Source organism: Cyprinus carpio, chromosome B21, assembly GCF_018340385.1.
Source record: "Cyprinus carpio isolate SPL01 chromosome B21, ASM1834038v1, whole genome shotgun sequence".
In the NCBI taxonomy this organism is placed as follows: Eukaryota; Metazoa; Chordata; class Actinopteri; order Cypriniformes; family Cyprinidae; genus Cyprinus; species Cyprinus carpio.
The window spans coordinates 6,771,757-6,794,590 of NC_056617.1; the positions used below are offsets into that span (position 1 = coordinate 6,771,757).

Genomic DNA, 22,834 nt, shown 5'->3' on the forward strand with positions numbered 1-22,834 from the left:
AGGGGGGTTTGCGCGCGGGTTTGTGGTAGGCCTACATCTGATTTTGTGATTGAGATTTTTTCATTCTTTCAGTAGTTTTGTTCCTCTTCTTCTAGAAAATGAAAAAAAATGCATCAAATGTGCATTATATTTTATGCTATTTTGTCTATATGGTGATTAACATTTTTTTTGTTCATAGTATTGTAGGCCTACAATTAAAACATGGAAGTGTAAAGGATTGACAGATCGACTCAATTTAAGCTTTTTTTCTTCAACTCAAATCAGTTTTACTTAGTATTGTTTCACACATTAAAACAGTCTTGTTTTTGTTCATCTATTCTTAACCATTTTCTTCATTTCCAAGAGACTCTGCACTTAACTACATGTATTGAGAAGGACAGGAGGTAAGGTAACAGTCGATTGTGACCCCGAACAGCCCGGCGTCATTACATTCTGGTTTCAGATAAACTGAATTGGTTGGTGAAGTGTTTTTTTTCTGTGTTAAAAGCACAGATGTAAAGGCTAATGTTAATGCAGCAAAATACAAAGTGAACACAAATGGTAAGGCTAGTTTGGCTTCATACAGACAGTGGTTTATACACCTGCACAGCCATGAACAACAATAGACTCATCTTTGGAGAAGTGAAAGACATTAAAGGAAAACCAGGTGAGCATCTGATTGTTTATTGTTATGAACTGTATTTTAGGTTAAATTAGAAACGGTGATCACTTCTGCATTTGCTTTTCTGATTCTCCAGAAGTGTAAAATTTGAGAATTTTAACATTAACCAGAAAATTATTTAAACATTTTTAAAACAAGATCAGAGAAGCAACTTTCTTACATTAGAAAATTGATTTGTCTTGTTAAAAGCATAAATGTAAAACACAATACAGTGAGGTTAATGCTTAAGGGCCGTTACATAGTCAACGCGAGCAACGCGAGCAAGCAATGCGAGCGACGCGAACGACGCGCTCCCTTTCATAGTCTAAACAGTGGACGCAAGCGTCACGCGCGATGCGGGTATGCAATACCACCGCTAACGCAACAGGGGTAGTAAAGTCGGGTGATATTAGTAGAGTCGAGTCACGTGATATTCAGATCACAATGACAATGAAGAGGAGTGCATTCTATTGCTGATTTTACATCGGCGGCAACAAAGGCAGCGCAGAGATAGGCGGTGGTATGTTATCATAGACAGTAAAAGAAATGGACACAGCGACCCCATTGGAACTCAATTGGGACAAGTGAAGCCCGTTTTTAGCGATTTTTAGCACTTCCGTTTCTGACGCGCAGACTCAAACTAAGCTTGATGACGTCAGCAACCTGTCTGACAGATGTAATTCTTCTAGTAGCTGTGCGTGCAAACTGCCATCGTTGATCTTGCAGAGACGGAGAGCTTGAGCGGGGAGTTCTTTGGCCTGAGTGAGCAGGAGTAAGTATTCTGATTAATTATTTTGTATAGTATTTTTAAAATGTAACGCCAGTACGCCATATCTCTTGACGTCTCCCCGATTGCCTGCGAGCTTCTCCTCCTGTCTGTACGGTAATTTCTCTACTGTGCGACAGAGAGTCGCTGGTTATGACGCAATCGTTAGCCTATTTTTTACACAAAAACTGTTTCTACGGGGCCATAATGTAACATAGAAGGTAATGGAGCCCCTTTATACATTGTCATGTATCTTTAGAAATAAATAATGGACAAATGGAGTCTTTTTTAAACGCCCCTCAGATGCAAAGTTATTCGCTGTCAAAGTGACGCCAAAATGAATGGGAGTCAATGGGATGCTAACGCAAGTGAAGTTCTGCTACAAGATGGCGGCACGCGGCCGACTTCAACTTCCGGTCGACTTCCTTGCCCCCTGTATGTTATACATATAAGCTCGCATAATTTTCCCTCTTCGCCCGCCATTGTATTCAAACCTTCTTCTTCTGTAAACATAATATACTTGAATTAATGTACAATACTTGCAATGTCGCCCCCACCGACAACGCATAGTATTGCGTGCATCGGCGCGTCGCGTATCAAAAACTAGGACGACACATTTGGCTACGCACCGACGCATAATGGTGGCCGAAGCGTAACGATGCGTAGCCTTGGGGACGCGTATGCGTATTGATGCGTTGACTATGAAACGGCCCTAAAACAAGAAAAAAAGTTTGATAATGGGAAAAATAAATAGATCCACTTAGAATACTTTAAAATAATTTTATAATCTTACACAAGTTTAATTATCAAATGTACCTTTTTGAGGTTGTTCAGATATTTTCACTGAAAAGCAAACAAAACTAATCACTTGATATCTGTGACCCTAATGCTTTTGCTAATATTATATGTTTCAGATGTTGATCCAGTAGATCCAAAGCCTGTCATAGTAACTAAAGAAAAAACAGTTGTTCATGCAAAAACCATGGTATGTACAGTCGTGGCCAAAAGTTTTGAGAATTACATAAATATTAGTTTTCAAAAAGTTTGCTGCTAAACTGCTTTTAGATCTTTGTTTCAGTTGTTTCTGTGATGTACTGAAATATAATTACAAGCACATCATACGTTTCAAAGGCTTTTATCGACAATTACATGACATTTATGCAAAGAGTCAGTATTTGCAGTGTTGGCCCTTCTTTTTCAGGACCTCTGCAATTCGACTGGGCATGCTCTCAATCAACTTCTCCACTGGTGGCACTCCGATCCCGCAGCTGAATCCTCTTTAGGAGACGATCCTGGCGCTTGCTGGACTTTCTTGGACGCCCTGAAGCCTTCTTTACAAGAATTGAACCTCTTTCCTTGAAGTTCTTGATGAACCTATAAATTGTTGATTTAGGTGCAATCTTAGTAGCCACAATATCCTTGCCTGTGAAGCCATTTTTTTATGCACCGCAATGATGGCTGCACGCGTTTCTTTGCAGGTCACCATGGTTAACAATGGAAGAACAATGATTTTGAAGCGTAATGATGGTTTTAAGATTTTATTTGTGGGTTTCTATGGTTATCAGTGTGGCATAATGATCTCCAGCCTTGTGCTCGTCAACATTCTCACCTGAGTTAACAAGATGATTACTGAAATGATCTCAGCAGGTCCTTTAATGACAGCAATGAAATGCAGTGGAAAGGTTTTTTTGGGATTAAGTTATTTTTTAATGGCAAAGAAGGACTATGCAATTCATCTGATCACTCTTCATAACATTCTGGAGTATATGCAAATTGCTATTATAAAAACTTAAGCAGCAACTTTTCCAATTTCCAATATTTATGTAATTCTCAAAACTTTTGGCCATGACTGTAGTAACAATAATAACACTTGATGTGTCGTAGGAGTACTTGAAAGATGGAAATGAGTATATAAAACAGCTTTGTAGTGATTAGATATTTAACTGCTGTGACAGTTGGATATTGTCATCTCTGGCCTTTGTTCTTCTCCTCATTCTGCTGATCATCACAATTTGTACTGCAGCTGTAAATCACAACCATGAATGCAAAGTGCAATGGTGTATTTATATTTTTTATTAATTTTATTATTATTTTTTTTTGATTATAGGCCATATAAGTTTTAGAACAAGCAAGCAACTGTGGGCAGTTGTTGTATTGAACACAGATAATTAAAACAAATCCACAATTATTGTCACAGGAATCATAAATTATTTGCAATGGTGAGAAACAATAGCTGTGCTGTGCAAGTGTGCATGCAGATGACAGCTGTAGTTTTCAATATTACTAAATACAAATATTAGAAGTTAACTCTTTTTTAATAAAGTTATAATTGAAACTCCTTTTTTTAGAAGAGAGCACCTACAGGTGGCATTTTAAATGTGATAGTGCTATTAATACTAATATAATCTAAGTCACACTTATTTTCAAACATTGCCTTTACAGATTTTTTTTTTTTTTTTACATTTTAAAAAATGCATCACTGTCACTTTTTAACTGAATTTGTTTATTGAACAAATTTAACAAATCCTTTTTTTTTCTCAGACTTCAGAGAACAAGTCAATGTCACAACACTTGCATAACACAGTAAGTAGTCTTGTGCTTTGGTCAAATTTAACATGCAGCACACTTTTGAAGATTTTAGTTTTTGTTGGACAATGAAAATCTTTTGAGGAACAGTTCAGTTTCTGTTCAACAATCCAAATTTTTTTTTATTTTTCCAGACCTCAAACCACACCCAACTGACCATTCTGAACTGCTTGACACCCCATTATAGATCCAGTAAGACACAGGAAAGTCCAGTAATGCTTAAAGATTTCATCCAATTCTCAATACGTAACATTAAAATGAGTTTCCCTTTCATGACTATTCCTTCTACAGAGCTTTAAAATTTAATCTTTCAAAACATTGATTTTAGATGATTTAATACTTTTTTTTTCTTTGTAACCAAAACGCATCATTGCATCTTTATTTGCATAAAGATTTTAAGAACAGAACAATCCAAACTAACAAACAAGTTGTTTTATTTTTTTATGAGTAAAAATCCCTTCGTTAAAATACCATCCTGTGACTAGTACACAACGTCTTAGAACGCTCTAGGAAAACCCATCTGGATCTGTTCAACATTTCATGAGCAAAAAATTTCGAAAGACACTGTTGGGTTTAAAGGTCATATTTCGGTTTCTATCATCAGCTATGAAAGCTATTTGAACATTTCAAGGCATCAAAGAGTGAGCCCTGATGTTAAGCAAAACGGCAACGTTGCAGTTGCCCTAAAACCAACACAAGTGAGTTAAACTGAAAGTGAAAGATTCTGACTTTGCCCACCACATCTAATGCAACTCCTGTCAACTTACTAGTGGTTCTGAAAATACATTTTAAACTTTGAGCTAAAGCTAAAAAAAATTCTCATTTCACCCTAAAATCAAGTGGAAAACACTTTTACAGTGCAACATGAAGATATCCAAATTATTTTCCAAGGCTTTGATAAAACAGGCACATGGGGCATTTAGTGTTTGCAATATTATTTTACAGTTATTTTCGAGAGCATCCTTGTAAGCGCACTTCAGGAAACAAACTACAATGAAAAGCACCTCCCATACAAACCTTTTTTGACTTGTATCATTATTCAGACATTCAACAGCATTCAAAATCATGGTCATCTACTGCAATTCCTGTACTGTAAACGATGAACTCATAACCTACGGCATCTCTGTACACTAGTGTCTCAATAGATCCTCAAACAGCAACAGACTTTCATCTCTGTGAACAGGAAGACTGTAGAGAGACCCCCAGTAAAGATAAAAAAAGAAAAAAAAATTGTATATGGCATAATATATATATATATATATTTTTTTTTTTTACTGTGGGAAATATTATATCACAATGCCACACCAAAAACAGATGACTGAAAATAGAACAATACATGCGCTTGATGTAAACATCCTATCCGTATATACATGTTCTATCAATCACAAGGAGATAAAAGATTTTTATTTTTGCTTGGCTTTAGGAGACAAGAAGAGAAGGGGGCTCTGAAAATACATATTTAAGTGTCTCTGTGCAGTTATCATTTTTTAGTTTCACTCCATGTCCACCATAAAATATATTTCTTGTCTGAGCAGTTCCCTTTAATGGTTTCTTGTGTTAGGGATGAGGAGACGCACCATAAATCTGAAAAATAAAAAAATGCATAAAATAAAAACTTAAAAATAATAGAATAAAATAAATATTATATATATATATACACACACTACTGTTTAAAAGTTAGGAGTCAGTAAGATTTCTTAAAAGCTCTCCTGCCAAATCCAGTTAAAAACAGTAATATTGTGAAATATTACTACAATTTAGAATAACGTTTTTAATTTTAATATATTATAAAATGTAATTTATTCCTGTGATGCAAAGTTGAATTTTTAGCATCATTCCTCCAGTCTTCAGTGTCACATGATCCTCCAGAAATCATTCTTATATGCTGATTTGCTGATCAAGAAACATTTATTTTTATATTTTATTTTTTTTTGTTTTTTTTTTGTTAATAATTTTTATATATTTTACTTTTTTTATTTATTATGATCTTCAAATGAATTTAAATATACATTAAAAGAACAGCATTTATTTGAAAGACAAATCTTAAAAGGTGCTGTTTGACTCTAATAAAGCATAAAAAACATGCTAAGTTAACATACTTGTTTATCTGAAAAACAATGCTACAGTCAGTTATTCTCCTTTGAAAATGTGCGTTCCGTTTTAGAATGTCTGTCTCTGTTTTGGTCTGTGTAGCCAGCCCACTGCCAGTTTACCCAATTGTATTTCGGCACCCCGGTTTGCCAGTTGGCAGAAAACACAGCGTATTTCATTTTAGTCATGGAAGCTGCCAAACACCTGTTGGTGTCGTCAATCTGGCAACCTGCGTGTCAAGCCTGAGGAGGAGGGGCCGGGTGAAAAAAATACCCATGTGCAATACCTAGTTCAACCTCTAGGTGTCAATCCTACACACAGCACCTTTAATAACATTATAAATGACTTTCTGATCAATTTACTGCATCCTTGCTAAATAAAAGTAAGAATTTCTTAAAAAAAAAAAAAAATCATACTGACCCCAAACCTTTGAACGTTTGACCAGTAGTATAAATGTATCATAAATATATAATTTAACTTCAAAGAAGTTTGTAAATATACTGACGTGCGATCTATCTGTTTCCGCTCTTTGTGGACGGTGAAGGCACCACATCTGAGTTTGGTTTACCGGGCAGTTTCTCCGTGGCTGATGAATCTTCTACTGACTGTTTCTGGGACACAAAATCAGAATTTAAAGTATGCAAACCAAGCATAAAATCCTTTCATGCAAGCATGTGGTTGAAAAATAGGAAAGTTGCTTTGTAGCAGTGCCACAAAAAAGACATGGACAATACTGTAAGATTAATGAATTCTGTAAGCTGTTAATGTAAAGCGTTTGAGACCAGCCACTGTGCTTAATGCAAACTGTCCACCAGGTTTTCAGCAAATATGAATATAAACAGCCATGTGCTTGTGATTCAGCCGATGAGTGATTTTTCCTTTGAGTTTGTGTTTCTCCATGCTGCTGTTCTCCATGCTGAGTCAAAGCTACAGTATAAGAACCAGATTCATGCATTTCATTTCCAAATACAACCTACCTTTGGTTTAGACTTTGGTTTTGCACCCTTTCCCTGTAATCAGATAGAGACCCCTGATATAAACTGGTTTGAACCAGAATGAAGGGTCTGGGGGAAAACCCTGGTGCTCTTTCAGAATCAGCATGCACAGATTTATCCTACTTTTTATTATCTCCCTCGCCTTTTTTTCAAATATTAGACTTCAAAATAATAATATGTGAAAGTCAAATGTGGTTTTTACCTTTGGTTTGCTGTCTTTAGCTTTGGGGTCAGTCAGGTTGGGAATCACTTTTTCCGCCAGCTCGTCAAAAACTGGACCTGATGCCTGAAAACACAGACAGATAAAAAATTAAACACAGAATTTGTGTAAAGAATTTAGAGGGATGTTGCTTTTGCAGGATTGTTTGTGGTACCTTAAATGTTGGCGGTTGTGGTTCGGGGGTGAAGCATTGGGCGTCAGGTGCTGAGGGCTTCACGGGTTCTACTGAAGAAAAATCACTAGACAGCATGTCAAGGGCCGATGTGTCATCGATTGATGTCTGAGAGATGAACAGACAGACAGTCAAATGTCTACAGTGATTCTTAATGATCAAAATTCAGAAATGCAGTTATTAATAAATTGTAAAATGGTATCTATAAATCTGCATTAATAAAAAAGTACCTGCTTTGGTTTGACGTCTTTCTGATTTGCTGCTACAAATGCCTGTGGTGAAGACCGAAGAATAAGTGTAAAATTTGTGTAAGTATTTCTAAATGAAATCCACTGGTACGGAAACATGAAGGAGAAGGAAAAGACACCTTGCGGTCTTCCTCTGTGAACCGATGATCAGGTGGAAGGGAGTCGTCTCTCTCACCTGGTTTACTCACTCTTTCCTCCACTATATTCTTTTCCTGTGGTGGGAAGAAAGATGGTGAGAACATCAGGATCAAGTATTGTCATAATTTAGTTTACATGACAATTTTCACCTTCCCTTTAGGTTGAGTTAAATTGTTTTTTCTGCTGTGCCTTTAAGCGGCGTATGTAAACATATGTAAATATTCACATGTGAAATTAGCATCTTTGCCAAACAAACCATTTGGAGACTTGATTAAAATTAACTTCAGCGATTTTTTTTTAATATTAGCATGCTTTGGAAGGATATGCAGAGTGGCAGGCACCACACAATGGCAGGAAGCACAAGGTTTGGTGGCTCTCCTCACATTTTACTCATTAATATGTTGTTTATAATTTCAGCTTAATTTCAATAAATGGTTAAAACATGGTTACTAATGGTCATTAAAAGGGGTGGTACCTTAACGACGTCTTTAGTTGGGACAGGGGCAGGCTCAGGGGCTCCTTTAATGTCTGCTAAAGTGTCTGAGAGGGCATCCAAAGCTGATGAGGAACCTTCTGACAACTTAAACAGTAGAAGAGTAAGTCAGTATAGAAGGAAAGTGTGAAAATGTATAATATGCATAAACATGGATACATTAGACATTACCTGTCTGTCAGCATGTGGGGGGCCAGAGACGGCAGACTGAACTTTAGATGCAGAAGAAGGAGCGACAAATTCATCTGCAAGAGCATCTAAAGCGAAATCGGAAGCAGAATCTGAAGGCTAAAGAGCAGAGTGAGAAAAGAGATGAGAGAGGTTTAAATAAACATGGAGATATACTACCATTCAAATGTTTTGGGTCAGTAAGAATGTTTTTTAAGAGAAAATGATACTTTAATTCAGCAAGGATGCATTTAAATGACCAAAAGTGACAGTAAAGCATTTATAATGTCACAAAATATTTATATTTTGAATAAATACTGTTCTTTTAAATGAAGAATCCTGGAAAAAAAAATGTATCACAGTTTCCAAACAAAAAAATTCTTAAATAAAATTAATCAGCACAACCGTTTTAAACATTCATGATAATAATAAAAATGTTTCTTCAGCACCAATTGAACAAAGAGGTTTAAAATATATTAAAATGGAAAACATTTAAAATTGTAATTAAATTTCACAATATAATTGTATTTGCTGTATTATCATCAAATAAATGCAGCCTTGGTAAGTATAAGAGACTTCTTTAAACTTCTTTAAAAAAAACCACAAATTTTTAAACAGTAGTGTACAGCCATTTGATCTCATTGCGGTGTTGGATGAACAATTGAAATATTAAACAGACTTCATTTGTGATGATTGTTTCCAATGTGGACATCCATGAATCTCACCTCAGCAGGAGACTTAGAGGCAGGACAAACAGATGTCTTGGCAGCCGATGCTGCAGAGGGGGTTGAAAAACCGCCAGACAGAATATCCAGAGCTTCAGTAGTGTCTAAGGACGGCTGTGACACAAGAAGCATCCACCAATCAAATCACAGAATCCAGCAACAGTGACCAATCATCACACACATCCATTAGACTTTCTGAAAGACAATCAGTGTCACACTATGCTGAAGACTATGACAGCGTTATTACCTCTTTCTCAGGAGGAGGATATTTCTTGAGCTCTTCCTCTGAGAATCTGTAATCTGGTGGGAGCGTATCTTCTCTCTCTCCAACACGAACTCCCTTTTTTGATGTCACATCCTTCTCCTGCTCAAAAAAACATTCAGTTATTAAAAAAAATAAATCACCAAGAAATGTACCAATGACATCTATGCCAAACTCACACCAGTAAGTTAAAAACATAAGAAGTATAGGATTATTACATGAACGATGTCCTTGGGTTTGAGTTCGGGTTCTTTTTTGGGTGGCTCTGGTTTACCCAGTATGTCACCCAGAGCGCTGAGAGCGTCCTAAACATATGCGAGAGCAGGACAGAAAAAGAGAGATGCTAAAAATTTGTAGGGTCCAAAAAGATGAACATTGGTTCTAATAGTAAAACACAATAAACACTATTGATATGCTTAATATGACCAATGTCATGTATCTGTGTGACTTCTGTGAATATATTTTTGTCCAGTATTTGCAGTACCTCATCTGTTTGTGGTGTTTGTGGAGGGCCTGGTGGAACAGTTTTAGGAGCAACCGAAGAAACCTACAGGAATAGAATAGAATAGAATAGAATAGAATAGAATAGAATAGAATAGAATAGAATAGAATAGAATAATCATCTTCTGAATAAAAACAAATACAGGAGATACTGGACTAAGTATAATAATAGCACAGATAAAAATCGAGCAATAAACCGACCTTAGGCACAGACTGTACAGGAGCCACAAAATCACCTGCCAGAGCATCCAGTGCTGATAATTCATCCACTTTAGGCTAAAAGAAGATTAGAAAGACAGAAAACATCTTAATCTGTGCAAGAGAAACATTAACACAAATGTATTATTATTTGCATTTGCAGAATGCATTATTACAAAGCATTCTGGAATACTTGGTTAATTGCTGCATTCCATACTGAAGAAACAAATTCATACAGGTTTGAGTAAATGATGACTTTCATTTGTGTGTGAACTATCCCTTTAACAACAGGAAGACAACAAATGGTCACAAACAACAGCAGAAAAACAGCTTTCCTACCTTGGGAACATCTTTAGTTTTCTCAGGAACCCCAGCAGGTTTCTTTGTTTCCTGAATGAATAATTAGTGGTAAAACAACCGTTTGAACGTGTACTAATGTTAAAGGGATACTCCACCCCAAAATGAAAATTTTGTCTTTAATCACTTACCCCCATGTCGTTCCAAACCCGTAATACCTTTGTTCATCCTCAGAACACAATTTAAGATATTTTGGATGAAAACAGGCCTGTGACTGTCCCATAGACTGATAAATAACAGTGTCAAGGTCCATGAAAAAGGTATAAAGTCTGAAAGTCGTACTCCATCTGCCATCAGATGTGCAATCTGGGTTATATGAAGCCATGGGAATGCTTTTTGTAAGCGAAGAAAACAAAAATAATGACTTTATTCAACAATTCCTGTGTCAACAGTCTCCTCTGTGTCTCTCCATATCACAGTATGCTGCGTATGCTCTTCTGTGTCATCTGCGCCACAAGGATGCGCTGTTTCTACATGTATTTATCTTTGATTTGAAAGAAATTTGATTTCTTTGATTTCTTTCAAATCAAAGTTAAATACATGTAGAAACAGCGCATCCTTGTGGCGCAGATGACACAGAAGAGCATACGCAGCATACTGTGATATGGAGAGACACAGAGGAGACTGTTGACAAAGGAATTGTTGAATAAAGTCGTTATTTTAGTTTTCTTCGCTTACAAAAAGTGTTCCCGTCGCCATTGCACATCTGATGGCAGATGGAGTATTCTGACAATGACTTTTATACCTTTTATGAACCTTGACATTGTTATTTACTTGGTAGTCTATAGGACAGTCCCAGGCCTCCCGGTTTTCATCCAAAATATCTTAAATTGTGTTCTGAAGAGTTTTTGACGGGTTTGGAATGACATGGGGGTAAGTGATTAATGACAAAATTTTAACAAAGTTTAACTGAACGTACATTATAAGCATTAAATCATGATGCAATACTGTTCTTATATTGTCTCATTTTAATGAAAAGTATTAAAAATGATTACCTGTGAAGGAGGAACAGGGGCCTTAACCACCGGTGCTGCTGCAGGCTCTGTGAAACCTCCAGAAAGAAAGTCCAGTGCATCATCTGTGTTTATTGAGGGCTGAGAAAGACATCCACCAATCAGAACACAGCATCCAGTGAACACAGCCAATCACAACACACCATTATTACAACTCACTTTTACTCATATAAGTCAAAATTTTCAATAGATGTAAAGTATTAAATAAGAATGAACATTAATAGAAGATGTTAATTTGATATTTTTGCATATTGTATTCAATGTCTGACCTCTTTCTTAGGAGGAGGATATTTCATGAGCTCTTCCTCTGAGAATCTGTAATCTGGTGGAAGTGTGTCTTCTCTCTCCCCAACACGAACACCCTTCTCTGATGTCTGTTTCTTCTCCTGCTCAAAAACATAAAAAACAAAGAAAACATAGTAATGTTGTTTTGGTGATTTGGAGGTTGTTGCTACTTGTTTTTTATTTTTTACATTATTAAAATGATCTAAAATATAATAATGGACTCTAAAAGAATAAATAGATGTATTACATCAACTATCTGCCCAGGTTTGAGTTCAGGTAATTCTTTGGGTGGTTCTGGAGCGCCCAGTGTGTCGCCCAAAGCACTGAGAGCGTCCAGTGACATGTCCGCCTGAAAGAGAAAATGAACACTATTATAATTAGTTTGTAATTAAAAAAAAAATAATTGTTGACTGATCTAAAACATTAAATCCTTAAAACATATAATGAATATTATTTCATTTAAGTATCAGGTTGAAAAGAGTTTTTAACTGACCTCATCTGTCTTTGGTTTAGCGGGTTGTGCAGGGGTCTCGACCCTGGCTTTCTTATCAGCTGGTGCAGCAGGGGATTTGGTTACAGTAGCAGGCTGAGATGTTGCCTGTTGTTTCTGCTCAAGAAGAGAGAGGCATTTAGTTTTTGGAAAGGGTTAAATAATGTCACAGCGTTTTAAATGGCTGTTACCTGAGAGGGTGGAGGGGGAGCAAAGTTGGAGATGCCTGCAGAACGAACATCGACTGCTCCTACTGTTTCAGTTTTCTGAAAAACAGTGAAAAAAATATCAAGTCAAAACTATGCATATATAACTGTACAGTCAAATATGTCTTAAACCAGGGATTTTTAAAGTAGGCCGCAAAAGAGTGCTTGGAGTATGCAGAAAATATTTCTTATTTTACATTTTTCAACTTAATAAATAGTAATAATTATTTTAAAAACATAGCAAATATTTTCTATATACATTTTTATAATATTTTCATAAGAATAAGTTGGTCTGTATACATGAAAAAACACATTTTAATCAAATTCTATTGCCAAGGGATCATTATAATTGCGGGCTGTGCATGAAAAAAAACCCTAAATGGAGCAAATACATAACTGTTGTCAAGATACTCACCACATCAGTCTTCTTAGGAGCAGGTGGAGCTGAAGACACAAACCCAGCTGAGAGGGAGTCCAGCGCCTCGTCTGAGCTGATTGGCTTAGAAAACATTAAACAATCATATGTGAATGAAAATATCAAACAAACTTGTGTGCAAAAAACTAAGCATGTAATTCTAGGAAAGACCATAAGAGGGAGCCCCGAGCCCAATTTTGGGGGAATAACAAACAGCATGAGCCCTGGCAGGAAAAGTACAGAGTCAGACACACCCTCTGCATACCAACAGCTAGACATTAATAACACGCTAACTTATAAAACAACCACCAGCTGAATAAGCTGAGCTCTCTATGAACAATAAGGGCAAAACAATTGTTAAAGCTGTACCAAATACTGAGACGGTGATCATGATATTCTGAAAACTGAATGGTGTGTGAAAGCTGTTTACACAAAACTTGTATTGCGTAATGAGCAGAATACAGCACAGGTTAGATGAGTGTGCTTGTATGTGCTGATTAGGCAACAATGTGCAGAAAGTGATTGAGTGATGGATTCGTGTTTGCTTCTGTTTGCTAGCCAACACCCTTAGAACAAGCTAAATATTTGTCACTGAAATACAGATAGAAAGAGACATGAAAAGTAATGGTAAGACGTGAGTGAATATCAGTCAGATGTCAAATATCTCATATGGGACAGAGTGTATCTGTAATCAAACAGAAATAATGATTCAAAGTTCATACTGATTATTTATTCTATACTGATAAGTTCATATTTCATTCTAAATTTAAGGAAAACAGAAATATATCAAATATGAAATATTTTAATATACATTTCCCTTTTAAAAATAAAGGGAATATAATAATAATAATACTACTAACAAAGAAAAAATACTAAAATAGTAATTATAATGGGATTTGGTTTTTGTTAAATATATATACATATTATTTGAAAGCGAATAACCATGCAGCCATATAATAATTGTTTCTAAATATGATATGCATAATAGATTGATGTGGAATAAATCATGCATAAAACATATGCATATTCCCTAAAATTGCCCATATATATAAAAAAAAAAAAAAAAAAAAAACTTAAAAAAAAAATTTATTCAAATAAATCAACATTACACTGAAGGTAAGAACAAATATATGTAACTTTGTCTGTGCACAAAACAAATGCATTTTTAGTGCATGAGGCCAAGGAAGACAAAAAGAATGCAGTGAGAAAGAGAACGTAATAGAAAGGTGCAAATGCTAACGTGGTGTTGGGAAGTAGCCAAGCAAACACCGGAGACTTTAGAAGTGTGTGTGAACTACAAAAATGCGGGTCACATGATTAGAAATGGGCTAAAAACAACACACTGAACACACTGACAGTAAAAGGCCTCCACAGTTCTCCTACCTTGGGAACTTCTTTAGGCTTCTCAGGAACTCCAGCAGGTGTTTTCTTTTCCTGAATGGACAAATGAATAATATTTAGACTCAAAGCGGACTAAAATATTGACTGAAAAACATATGCTTTGAATTAGACAGAAACAATGAAAACAGACACTAAAGGTCTTTCACACATCAGTAAGCTAGAATTAAAAGGCATGGAGGCATTATGAAGAGGGAAACAAAACAGAAATGTGAGGAGAGAGAAGGAATGAATGTCTGAAGGAACAATTCACCCCCCAAAAAAACAGTAATAACGCACACAAGCCCTTCTTTAGACTACTTTTATCATGCTTTTTAGTGCATTTTTAGTGCATTCAATCTCCATTAATTGTAATTGCATGGAAAAGAACAATTAGCATATTCTTCAAAATCCTTATTTTGTGTTGCATGGAAGAAAGCAAATCATCCAGGTTTGAAACAACATATCACTTTTGGTTGAACTTTAACAACTACATAAGGGATAGAAAAAAAAAGAAAAGGTTAAGAATTTGTATGATCTCCAACTGACCAGGTCTGCTCGTCTGTATCCGGGTGGCAATGTGTCATCTCTCTCACCACAGATTACACCCTTCTCTGCTTTTACATTTGGCTGAGACATGCAATACACTCCATTAGAATACACACACGTGTAGAAAGACACAGGCTGTTAAATAATCAACATTCGCAAACACATGCTAACTGCTTCAGTTTTACACATCACTCAAATATCTACACTAATGCAGTACCTCTTTGACCTCTGGTCCAGTGAATGCTGGGACTTTTGGAGCCACAGGTTGTGATGATGGTAAAGTGCCAGACAGGGCATCAAACGGATCTACATCCTACACACACATAAAAATAAACTCAGTGGGACGTTTTTAACACATACGTTATCTGATAATCACACAATAGAAACCACAAAGATAAAATAAGCATGTAAACTCACCTCCGTACTGACTTTAGCTCCTGAGGGACCCACTTCCACTTGCACCTGCAGCACAAAGCAAAATAACTTTTTATTATATTCCATACTGACATATCTGGACTGCACTACCCTACATAATCATTCCCAGGTATCACACATATTTTTCTTTGTGGTTTTTGTTTCAGGACAATTCGATTCCAATAAGATATACTTTCTTTTCAAGCACAAATGTCTCACATTTGCACCTTTAGCATGAGAATGTGAGGGTAAAATAACGCTTTTGTCATTTTGGTGCATTCCTGATGATCCTCTGTCATTCCATTAAAGTACCTTTTGAGCGCTTGTCTGCTTTTGGGCACCGGCCGGGGCTGAGGGCTTCCCAACAGCCGGATCCACCTTAGCAGGTCCCGGTTTGGATGAGGGAACGGTTGTACTCTATCAGGAGCATACGCACCACATATTCGAACGTTAACACCAAGATTTTAAATGAAACTGAGCAATTGTGCAGCCAAAGCAAACCCAGAGAGTAAAGGAATAGAAAGACAAGACCTCTGTCTTATCTTTTCAGGAGGGCAATGATGCAACTCCTCACAAATGTGTGAAAGATGAAGCCATGAGAGTGGTGATCAGAGTATGAGACATTGCTGAGGTGGGAGTACCCATCAAAAGAGAATTCTTGTAAGTAAGTAAAAGCAGCAATAACTGGCATGCAGAAGATGATATCATAAAAGTGGCTTGTCCTTGAAATCTTGTTTGCAGAAGATAATGGACAAGAGAAGCCAAAACACCATGGAATGCTGTGCATTGGTGTACCTGGACCTTATCTTTCAGAGGGTCTGTGGCCTTCACTCCTGTCGTTCCAGCAGGTCCAGTCCCAGAGCTCACAATTGGGACTTTAGCAGAAGGTGCAGGTGTGGGTTTAGAGACTGTGGCCTGCAATCAGCATGCAGGAGTAAGACCGGAATACAGCCAATATTCAATATGCACTTTTAAGTATGAAGACGAGATGAGATGAGATACGATGAGATGGATGGACAAAACCAAATGAACATGCTTTGCAGATGGGGTTTAATTTCGAAATGGCAGAGGAGAGAGTTTAAACTTGATGTTTAACCCAAAAAGTCATGAATGTGTTTAACATGGAGACCCAAAGAACAAGTGCCAAAAACACCATCTTCAGTAGACAGAAGTTTGTGCAACAAACAGTCATTATCACAAACATGTGTTCCAGATGTTGTGGAAATGGAAACAGCCCAAAAATGTTAGCCTAGAATGAAAACAAGTTAGGAAAGGAAGTCAAAAAAGTTTAAGAAAAAGCAGTGGGGCAGTGGCCCTAATGAAACCCAGCGTGAGGAAGGTGTAAATAAGCCCCTAGTCCGATAAAATCCAGCAGTCAGATGGTGTCTACCTGTGGGGTGACTTGGGAAGGTCCTTTCTGAGTGGTGGTGGAGCCTCCACCGCCTGCAGCTCCCGCAGAAGATGCTCCTGAAGGAGCTGCAGGTGTGGTGCCGGGTTTGACAGTCACAGCTGCTGTAGACGATTGCGTAGGTCCTTTCTACAATGCAGATGTGAAAATGGCAATCATATTTCATGTTTAGAGCATTTCTTGTTGAGAGAAAGGCTATAGGATCATGACAGATTATTAATTGTGCCAGAATGGCATCATCTATAGTCTCTGGGCAGATCTTTATTTGTATAGGAACATTAACATTACCTTTATTTTTACCAGGTTTGGAAGTTGTTTATTTGTGTAGTTTTGGTAACATTATTTGTTTCAGATAAGTTGGTTAAAAGCAAGCAAATTAAAAGCAAACTCCAGCTGTAACTAGATTCAGGAAAGTGAGTCATAGGGTAGACACTCCTCATGGGAGACACCATGTCCTGCCACAACCAAATGTCCCAACATGCTCTGTCCAAAGGCAACAGATAACCACGAGAAAAATGAAAAGAACATTTATGTTTACAATCAAAAAGTCTCAATAAGCAACCAACAAAGTGCTCAAAGAGTCCATACAAATGCAAGAAGAGTATATAAAGACTTCTTTGTCTTTTTATCACGTTGCAGTGATTTTTTCCTGTCCCCTTGTAGATTTTAATGGTGCTGGTTGTTAAATCAAGCGTCTTGACAACCACCCACAACAATCTCGTAATTGAGACTTTTAAACTGGCAAGAGGTCTTTAGTTTTTCTTCAGTTTTTTTTTCCACAAAAAGCTTCTTTCACATATTATTGCTAAAATGTGACCCTGGACCACAAAACCAGTCTTAATTGTCAATTTTTCGAAATTGAGATTTATACATCATCTCAGACAATATTAGGATCAGACAATATTTGGCAGAGATACAACTATTTTAAAATCTGGAATCTGATGGTACAAAAAAAAGTTTTCCAAATGAATTCGTAGCAATGCATATTACTGATCAAAAATTAAGTTTTGATATATTTACGGTAAGAAATTTACAAAATATCTTCATGGAACATGATCTTTACTTAATATCCTAATGGCATAAAAGAAAAATCGATAATTTTGACTGGAGCATTAAAAAAAAATTAAGCATAAAAAAATACTTACTTAGTAAATAAATAAATACATTTCTTATTGAGAAGTATTTCATAGATGAAACATCTAAAACTTCCTGATATTTCTGAAAGAAAGAGGAACTCTGTATTTTTCCCCTGTATAGATGAATCATCTGGAATTATTTATAAAGTCCATCTATACTATCAATTCAAGCAAATTTATACTACACATACTATAATTTATGCAGTTATTGTAATTGAAACAGTTTAATCTTATTATTAGGTATATACACATTATCATAGCTAAGAATATAGACTTGAGGACAGGCAACGTTCTTAAAGGAACAGCATTAAACACTTTATCTGAATAGACGGAAGACTTTTCCCAGTTCTCCGTTCAACAATGACACCACACCTCTCAAAAACACAGTAGTGTCCCTCACAGAATAGACACCTGAATACTTCCAAGAAGGAAAAAGCAGACGACTATCTACATCCAGTGGAGATGTGATGGGTCGATAAAGTTGTAGAATGCAATATAAACCTTTTTGTGGAATATGAGTCTTTCAATCAGACAAATAAATGAGATAATGTGAATAAATGGAGTAAATTAGAGAAAAACAATGACTGAAAACAATGAAGGATTTTACCTCATATTGCGCAGGTTTCCCTGAGGAGACCTGAGATGTTGGGGTGGGTGTGACTTGCTGAGACTGCAAAAACAGAGACAGAAAGAGAAGAGTTGAGTGTTTGAGAAACATAATGCATTTACATTATTATGAAAAGCATTATTGCTGCCATCAATAAATAAATATGGAACCCATTACTATCCCTGACCTTCTCACTACATTAAAAACAGCCAGAATCACATGCAAATCATGAGTTTGTTTTGAGAAATGAGGTCATGACCTGTCATTCTCACTTTATTATAATTGAGTTATTTAGGAGATGTACATAATGCAAAGTGCAAAGTGTGATGCATCATTATTAATAAATACAAATCAATATTTTGCTGAACACTGAAGCAATAACAATCCAAGATGCTTTACTGTAAGGACTAAGAAGAACAGTAGCTCTACCGGGTTACAAACTGCATCTTAAACAAGGGCTTCTGAATTACCAAGCAAGACCTTTTACCACCAAACCACCATAATCATGGCAACCACTTCTAGCCATTCATGGTATGTGGTCCTCATTTGCATTTAACATCAAACTTTTAAACACCATATACAATTGCTTAAGGATGAAATGGTGATAGCTCATGGCTCGTTTTTCTATAGGCCTTTATGTTTTCTCTATTTTTCTTCCACCCAGTCAGTTTGTGAACATAGCATCAAGTAGCACCCAACATATATATTTACTGCTTCGATGTTCCCTGAAGTGTTCGGACAAGCTCAGCAGGTTTTAGGTTATCTACTGAATGAGGGTGGATTGTTGATGATGAAATACAAAGTACCAGAGATAATGACACGGGTAAATACTCAATGCTATTCATATGATAAAAGCTCTTCCATTAAAAAATTTGAGTTTTTTTGCCAGTCCAGCAAGTGATTAGTGATGGGATGTTTTGTCGATCACTTAATTTCTATTTATTTTATAATTTCTAATCTCATTGGTCCAAAATTGAATTCCACATAACTCTACATTAAACTTGTATCTTTTTGTTTGTGTCACGTTGTCCTACATGACCAACTTGAGGTCAGAGGAACTAAAAACAATATATATACGTTCAAGTTCTTCATTTTATTACATTTAATCATTACAATAAATAAATCTGATTAATGACAAGAACAACAGTTTTTTATTAATATTTATTTCCAATTTTATAAATTGAATTGAAATCATATTATCATTAATACCACTACTACTACTAATAATAATCAAAGACTCTATGCAAGGACCTTTAGTGTACATCAACACACTGTGTTCTTTCTCTTCGCCACTAAATAAAGATACATGAGCAACAACGATAATAAAAGCACCGGCTCTGAGCATAGGGACAGCATTAGAAAAAAATCTCTTGAAAGAGAGTTCCAAGAGTTAAGAGAGTTATTGTACATGAGTACATGAATTGAATGAGCATGGGTGTAGAGCTAAATGTCGCGTGCAAGAAACCACTTAGATACATGCTTTTTAGTCAGGTGAACACTATGCATGCTCAGCAATAAAAAAAAAAACAAAGCATCATAGGAAAAATTTTAAGTAAACACAGGGCAGGTTCCATTTAAAAGGACAATGTGTGCAGAAGCACTGAAATGAATTTGATGCTGACTCAGTGCACTTAAAATAGAAGTAAACATTTCACAGATCTCAATGTAACCACAGCAGATGACCCTCCAAGTAATGAGAGAGTCAGCAGTTTAAGTACTTTTTCTATTAAATGTTACGATTAAAATAGTCTAGGATGGGTTTTGCTGATGTCACTGACACAGACTATGTGTCCACACCCCAAAATAGGCCCAAACGCATGCATGATTCATACCAGCCTAAATGACAAGCCCACACTGTTATCTCAACATCATGATGGTCAAAATTCCTAACTATCACAGACATATCCTTCACACAACAATATCGGTGCTCATTTAGCAGAACAGTCCAACTCCTCCCAGAAACCACGACTTGTTAGCAGGCTTGATAGCAGGCGAATGTTACAAAGGAAGTAGCAACACGGGTTAGGAACAAACCACACAGGTCTTCTCCAACCTGTTCTAGTATCCACTGCCCTTTTCTAATTCAACCATACTGAAAAAGCATGTTTGCTGGAGTCACACCCGCACTTTGAATCCGTAGACACACCCTTTTAGCATAACAATTGGTGATTTGTAAATAGAAGTAAGCTACGTTAGCATTAATTCTTACATCCCAATAACTCAAACTCCCTCAACAGCACAACTAAACAGGAAAAATCTGTGGTTTACAGGTCTTTTGTCACTAGTTACCTCATTGTTTAGGCAGAAATCATGACTAATGCACATCTCCACCCAAATTACCACAGAGGTATATCATAAACCCTCAGTAGTTGTTACAGAAAGTGAATCCATTGTGTGACGTCCTAATTTTCTCATTCAAATGTGTTTAAGAACAGATGTTAGGTAACTGCTATGACGACAACATTTCTGTATTATGACAACTAGGATGTAATGACGATATGACGTTAGCATTGAGGTTTAAGGATGGGCAGGTTTTACTAGCATAATGAGAGGTTCACTAGCACAGAGATTAGCATGACACGGGGCAGATTGTATTTCAAGACCAACTAGTTAAGTGACTGTAACCAATTCTGGGACTAAAGAAGTGATTTACGCAAATATGATGAATTGGTAAGATTCTGGCTGATGATGACTGAACGTCATAACTTTATTATGAGGTAGCATCCTGGATGTGGAAAATTACTTCAAGTTGCTACTTGCAAGCAGTCAAGTATGCACTTCAAGTATGTACTAAATGGCCAGCAGCAAAGTATAGGCTAAATGTAATCATGAACTGTATACTAAAGTAGAAGAGCTGAGGACAATTCAGTGCAATAAGTTTGTTTAACCTGTTCTGTAAATGCCGTAACTGCATTCTTGTGAGTCCACAGCAAAAAGTTTAAAGTTGAGGTATGTAAAAGTGAGGATACAGATTTCCAAAACTAAGCAAGCCTATGCTAGCTTCCATTTGGTTGTCAGCTTCAACCAAAATCTGTAACCAATCAGACAGGGTGTAGCGTGCTTGTTGCATTACAAAATGAATAATAAATTATCCAGCTATGCTTCCAGACATGAAATATTACCTCTTGCCATGAGCGTAAGTCAAAATGGAAGGCTACAAAATATGCAAATAGCACACTGAGGTCACAAACATCGCAAAAATGTGAGCATAGTCACAGACAGCTCACATTCTGACATGTTAAATTGCTTAAAACCTTCTAAACCTAAAACCAATGCAGTAAACAAAAAACAGTAAACTCAGTAAACAGCTGTTTAAACAATTTCCTGATAGTTTAGATAGTTAACATTATATTAAAGAAACAGTCTGAGGCCTTTTCAGTCTCTCAGGCAACGATAAAACAAGCAGTTTCTTGCGTGCCAAAAGCACTGTAATCGTTTCCACAAACTGCAGTGCAGCTGGCACAGTCTTCAGCTTCAGCTATAGGCAGGTACAGTGACAGGAAACCACAGGCAGAAATGCAAGAGCTGTAGATACGTACCATCTGTAACAAAACCGAGAGTGTCCTGTTTCACTTTCGCCTGTAATCCAATCTAAAAAAGAGTCACTTCAAATTCCCTCGGCCTGATATATATAAAATATATCCCTTATCCACACTAACAAGCATATACTAACAGAAACACGCCCAGCAGTGAAGCCAGAAGCCTTAAACTCCTCCCACTTCAACAGCTGATGCCCCTCCCTCGAGTGTAGAAGTCTTCTGATTGGTCGAGAGTTAAGGGGTTCCACCCATCTGCACAGCAAGCCAGGAAAAATAAACACAAGACTGTTTCCATGCAACTAAGGAAGTTGGAGTTGGGGTGGTGGTTATGGGTTTCAAAGATAGGCTGCCTGCAGTGGTTTGAAGGGGTCTGGGCCGGTCTGGACTGATAAGAAGTTGTACACGTTTCTATAGAGGCCAGGGAAGAAAAAAAAACAGTGCAAAACCTTCCAGTTCATGCCTGCCAGGCTGGGTGTGTCTGGTACACTCACTGCTCAGGAATCTGAACTGCACAACCTACCATCAGCCCAGAGAAAGAGAGAAACGCCATCAAATGCGCATCTGCCACACCCAGAGCATGGAAAAAGAACAGAGAGAGAGAGAGAGAGAGAGAGAGGGAAATAGAGAAAGAGAGAGAGAGAGAGAGAGAAAGTTAATGCACGTAAGAAAAAAAGGCAGAGGACGAAAAACAACTGGGTGAGTCATAAGCCCTGCTTTAAACAGAAGCTCGGACTTGCTGCAGAATTGGAGCCAGCGCTTATGTAAGAGGAACATGGTGTAGTTACGTAGCTGCTGCAGGGGCTCACTGCCTTCATATACACTCTTACTGGTAAAA

The 22,834-nt window shown here is 36.9% G+C and overlaps 1 protein-coding gene across 19 annotated transcripts in view; it reads right to left on the reverse strand.

The window, feature by feature from the left end:
* Positions 1-3,888: 3,888 nt before the first annotated feature.
* cast (calpastatin) overlaps positions 3,889-22,834 on the reverse strand; it is a 31,340-nt gene continuing 12,394 nt past the window's right edge. For 3 of the 19 annotated variants that reach the window (XM_042747990.1, XM_042747995.1, XM_042747993.1), the window contains 29 exons: positions 18,461-18,523; positions 16,700-16,846; positions 16,105-16,224; positions 15,622-15,726; positions 15,313-15,357; positions 15,113-15,208; positions 14,896-14,976; positions 14,353-14,403; positions 12,970-13,053; positions 12,540-12,614; positions 12,352-12,465; positions 12,106-12,207; positions 11,843-11,959; positions 11,556-11,654; positions 10,543-10,593; positions 10,207-10,281; positions 9,989-10,051; positions 9,723-9,809; positions 9,490-9,606; positions 9,243-9,356; positions 8,521-8,637; positions 8,332-8,436; positions 7,838-7,930; positions 7,701-7,742; positions 7,453-7,578; positions 7,281-7,364; positions 7,061-7,093; positions 6,589-6,694; positions 3,889-5,576 (listed from right to left, as the gene is read on the reverse strand). In XM_042747990.1, coding sequence (XP_042603924.1) covers positions 6,596-6,694; positions 7,061-7,093; positions 7,281-7,364; positions 7,453-7,578; positions 7,701-7,742; positions 7,838-7,930; positions 8,332-8,436; positions 8,521-8,637; positions 9,243-9,356; positions 9,490-9,606; positions 9,723-9,809; positions 9,989-10,051; positions 10,207-10,281; positions 10,543-10,593; positions 11,556-11,654; positions 11,843-11,959; positions 12,106-12,207; positions 12,352-12,465; positions 12,540-12,614; positions 12,970-13,053; positions 14,353-14,403; positions 14,896-14,976; positions 15,113-15,208; positions 15,313-15,357; positions 15,622-15,726; positions 16,105-16,224; positions 16,700-16,846; positions 18,461-18,523 — 2,505 coding nt within the window. In that variant the 3' untranslated portion in view covers positions 3,889-5,576; positions 6,589-6,595. Of the gene's footprint in view, positions 5,577-6,588; positions 6,695-7,060; positions 7,094-7,280; positions 7,365-7,452; positions 7,579-7,700; positions 7,743-7,837; positions 7,931-8,331; positions 8,437-8,520; positions 8,638-9,242; positions 9,357-9,489; positions 9,607-9,722; positions 9,810-9,988; positions 10,052-10,206; positions 10,282-10,542; positions 10,594-11,555; positions 11,655-11,842; positions 11,960-12,105; positions 12,208-12,351; positions 12,466-12,539; positions 12,615-12,969; positions 13,054-14,352; positions 14,404-14,895; positions 14,977-15,112; positions 15,209-15,312; positions 15,358-15,621; positions 15,727-16,104; positions 16,225-16,699; positions 16,847-18,460; positions 18,524-21,999; positions 22,157-22,834 lie in introns of those variants that run through there. The other 16 variants (XM_042748002.1, XM_042748005.1, XM_042748003.1 and 13 more) reach the window with 10 other exon arrangements.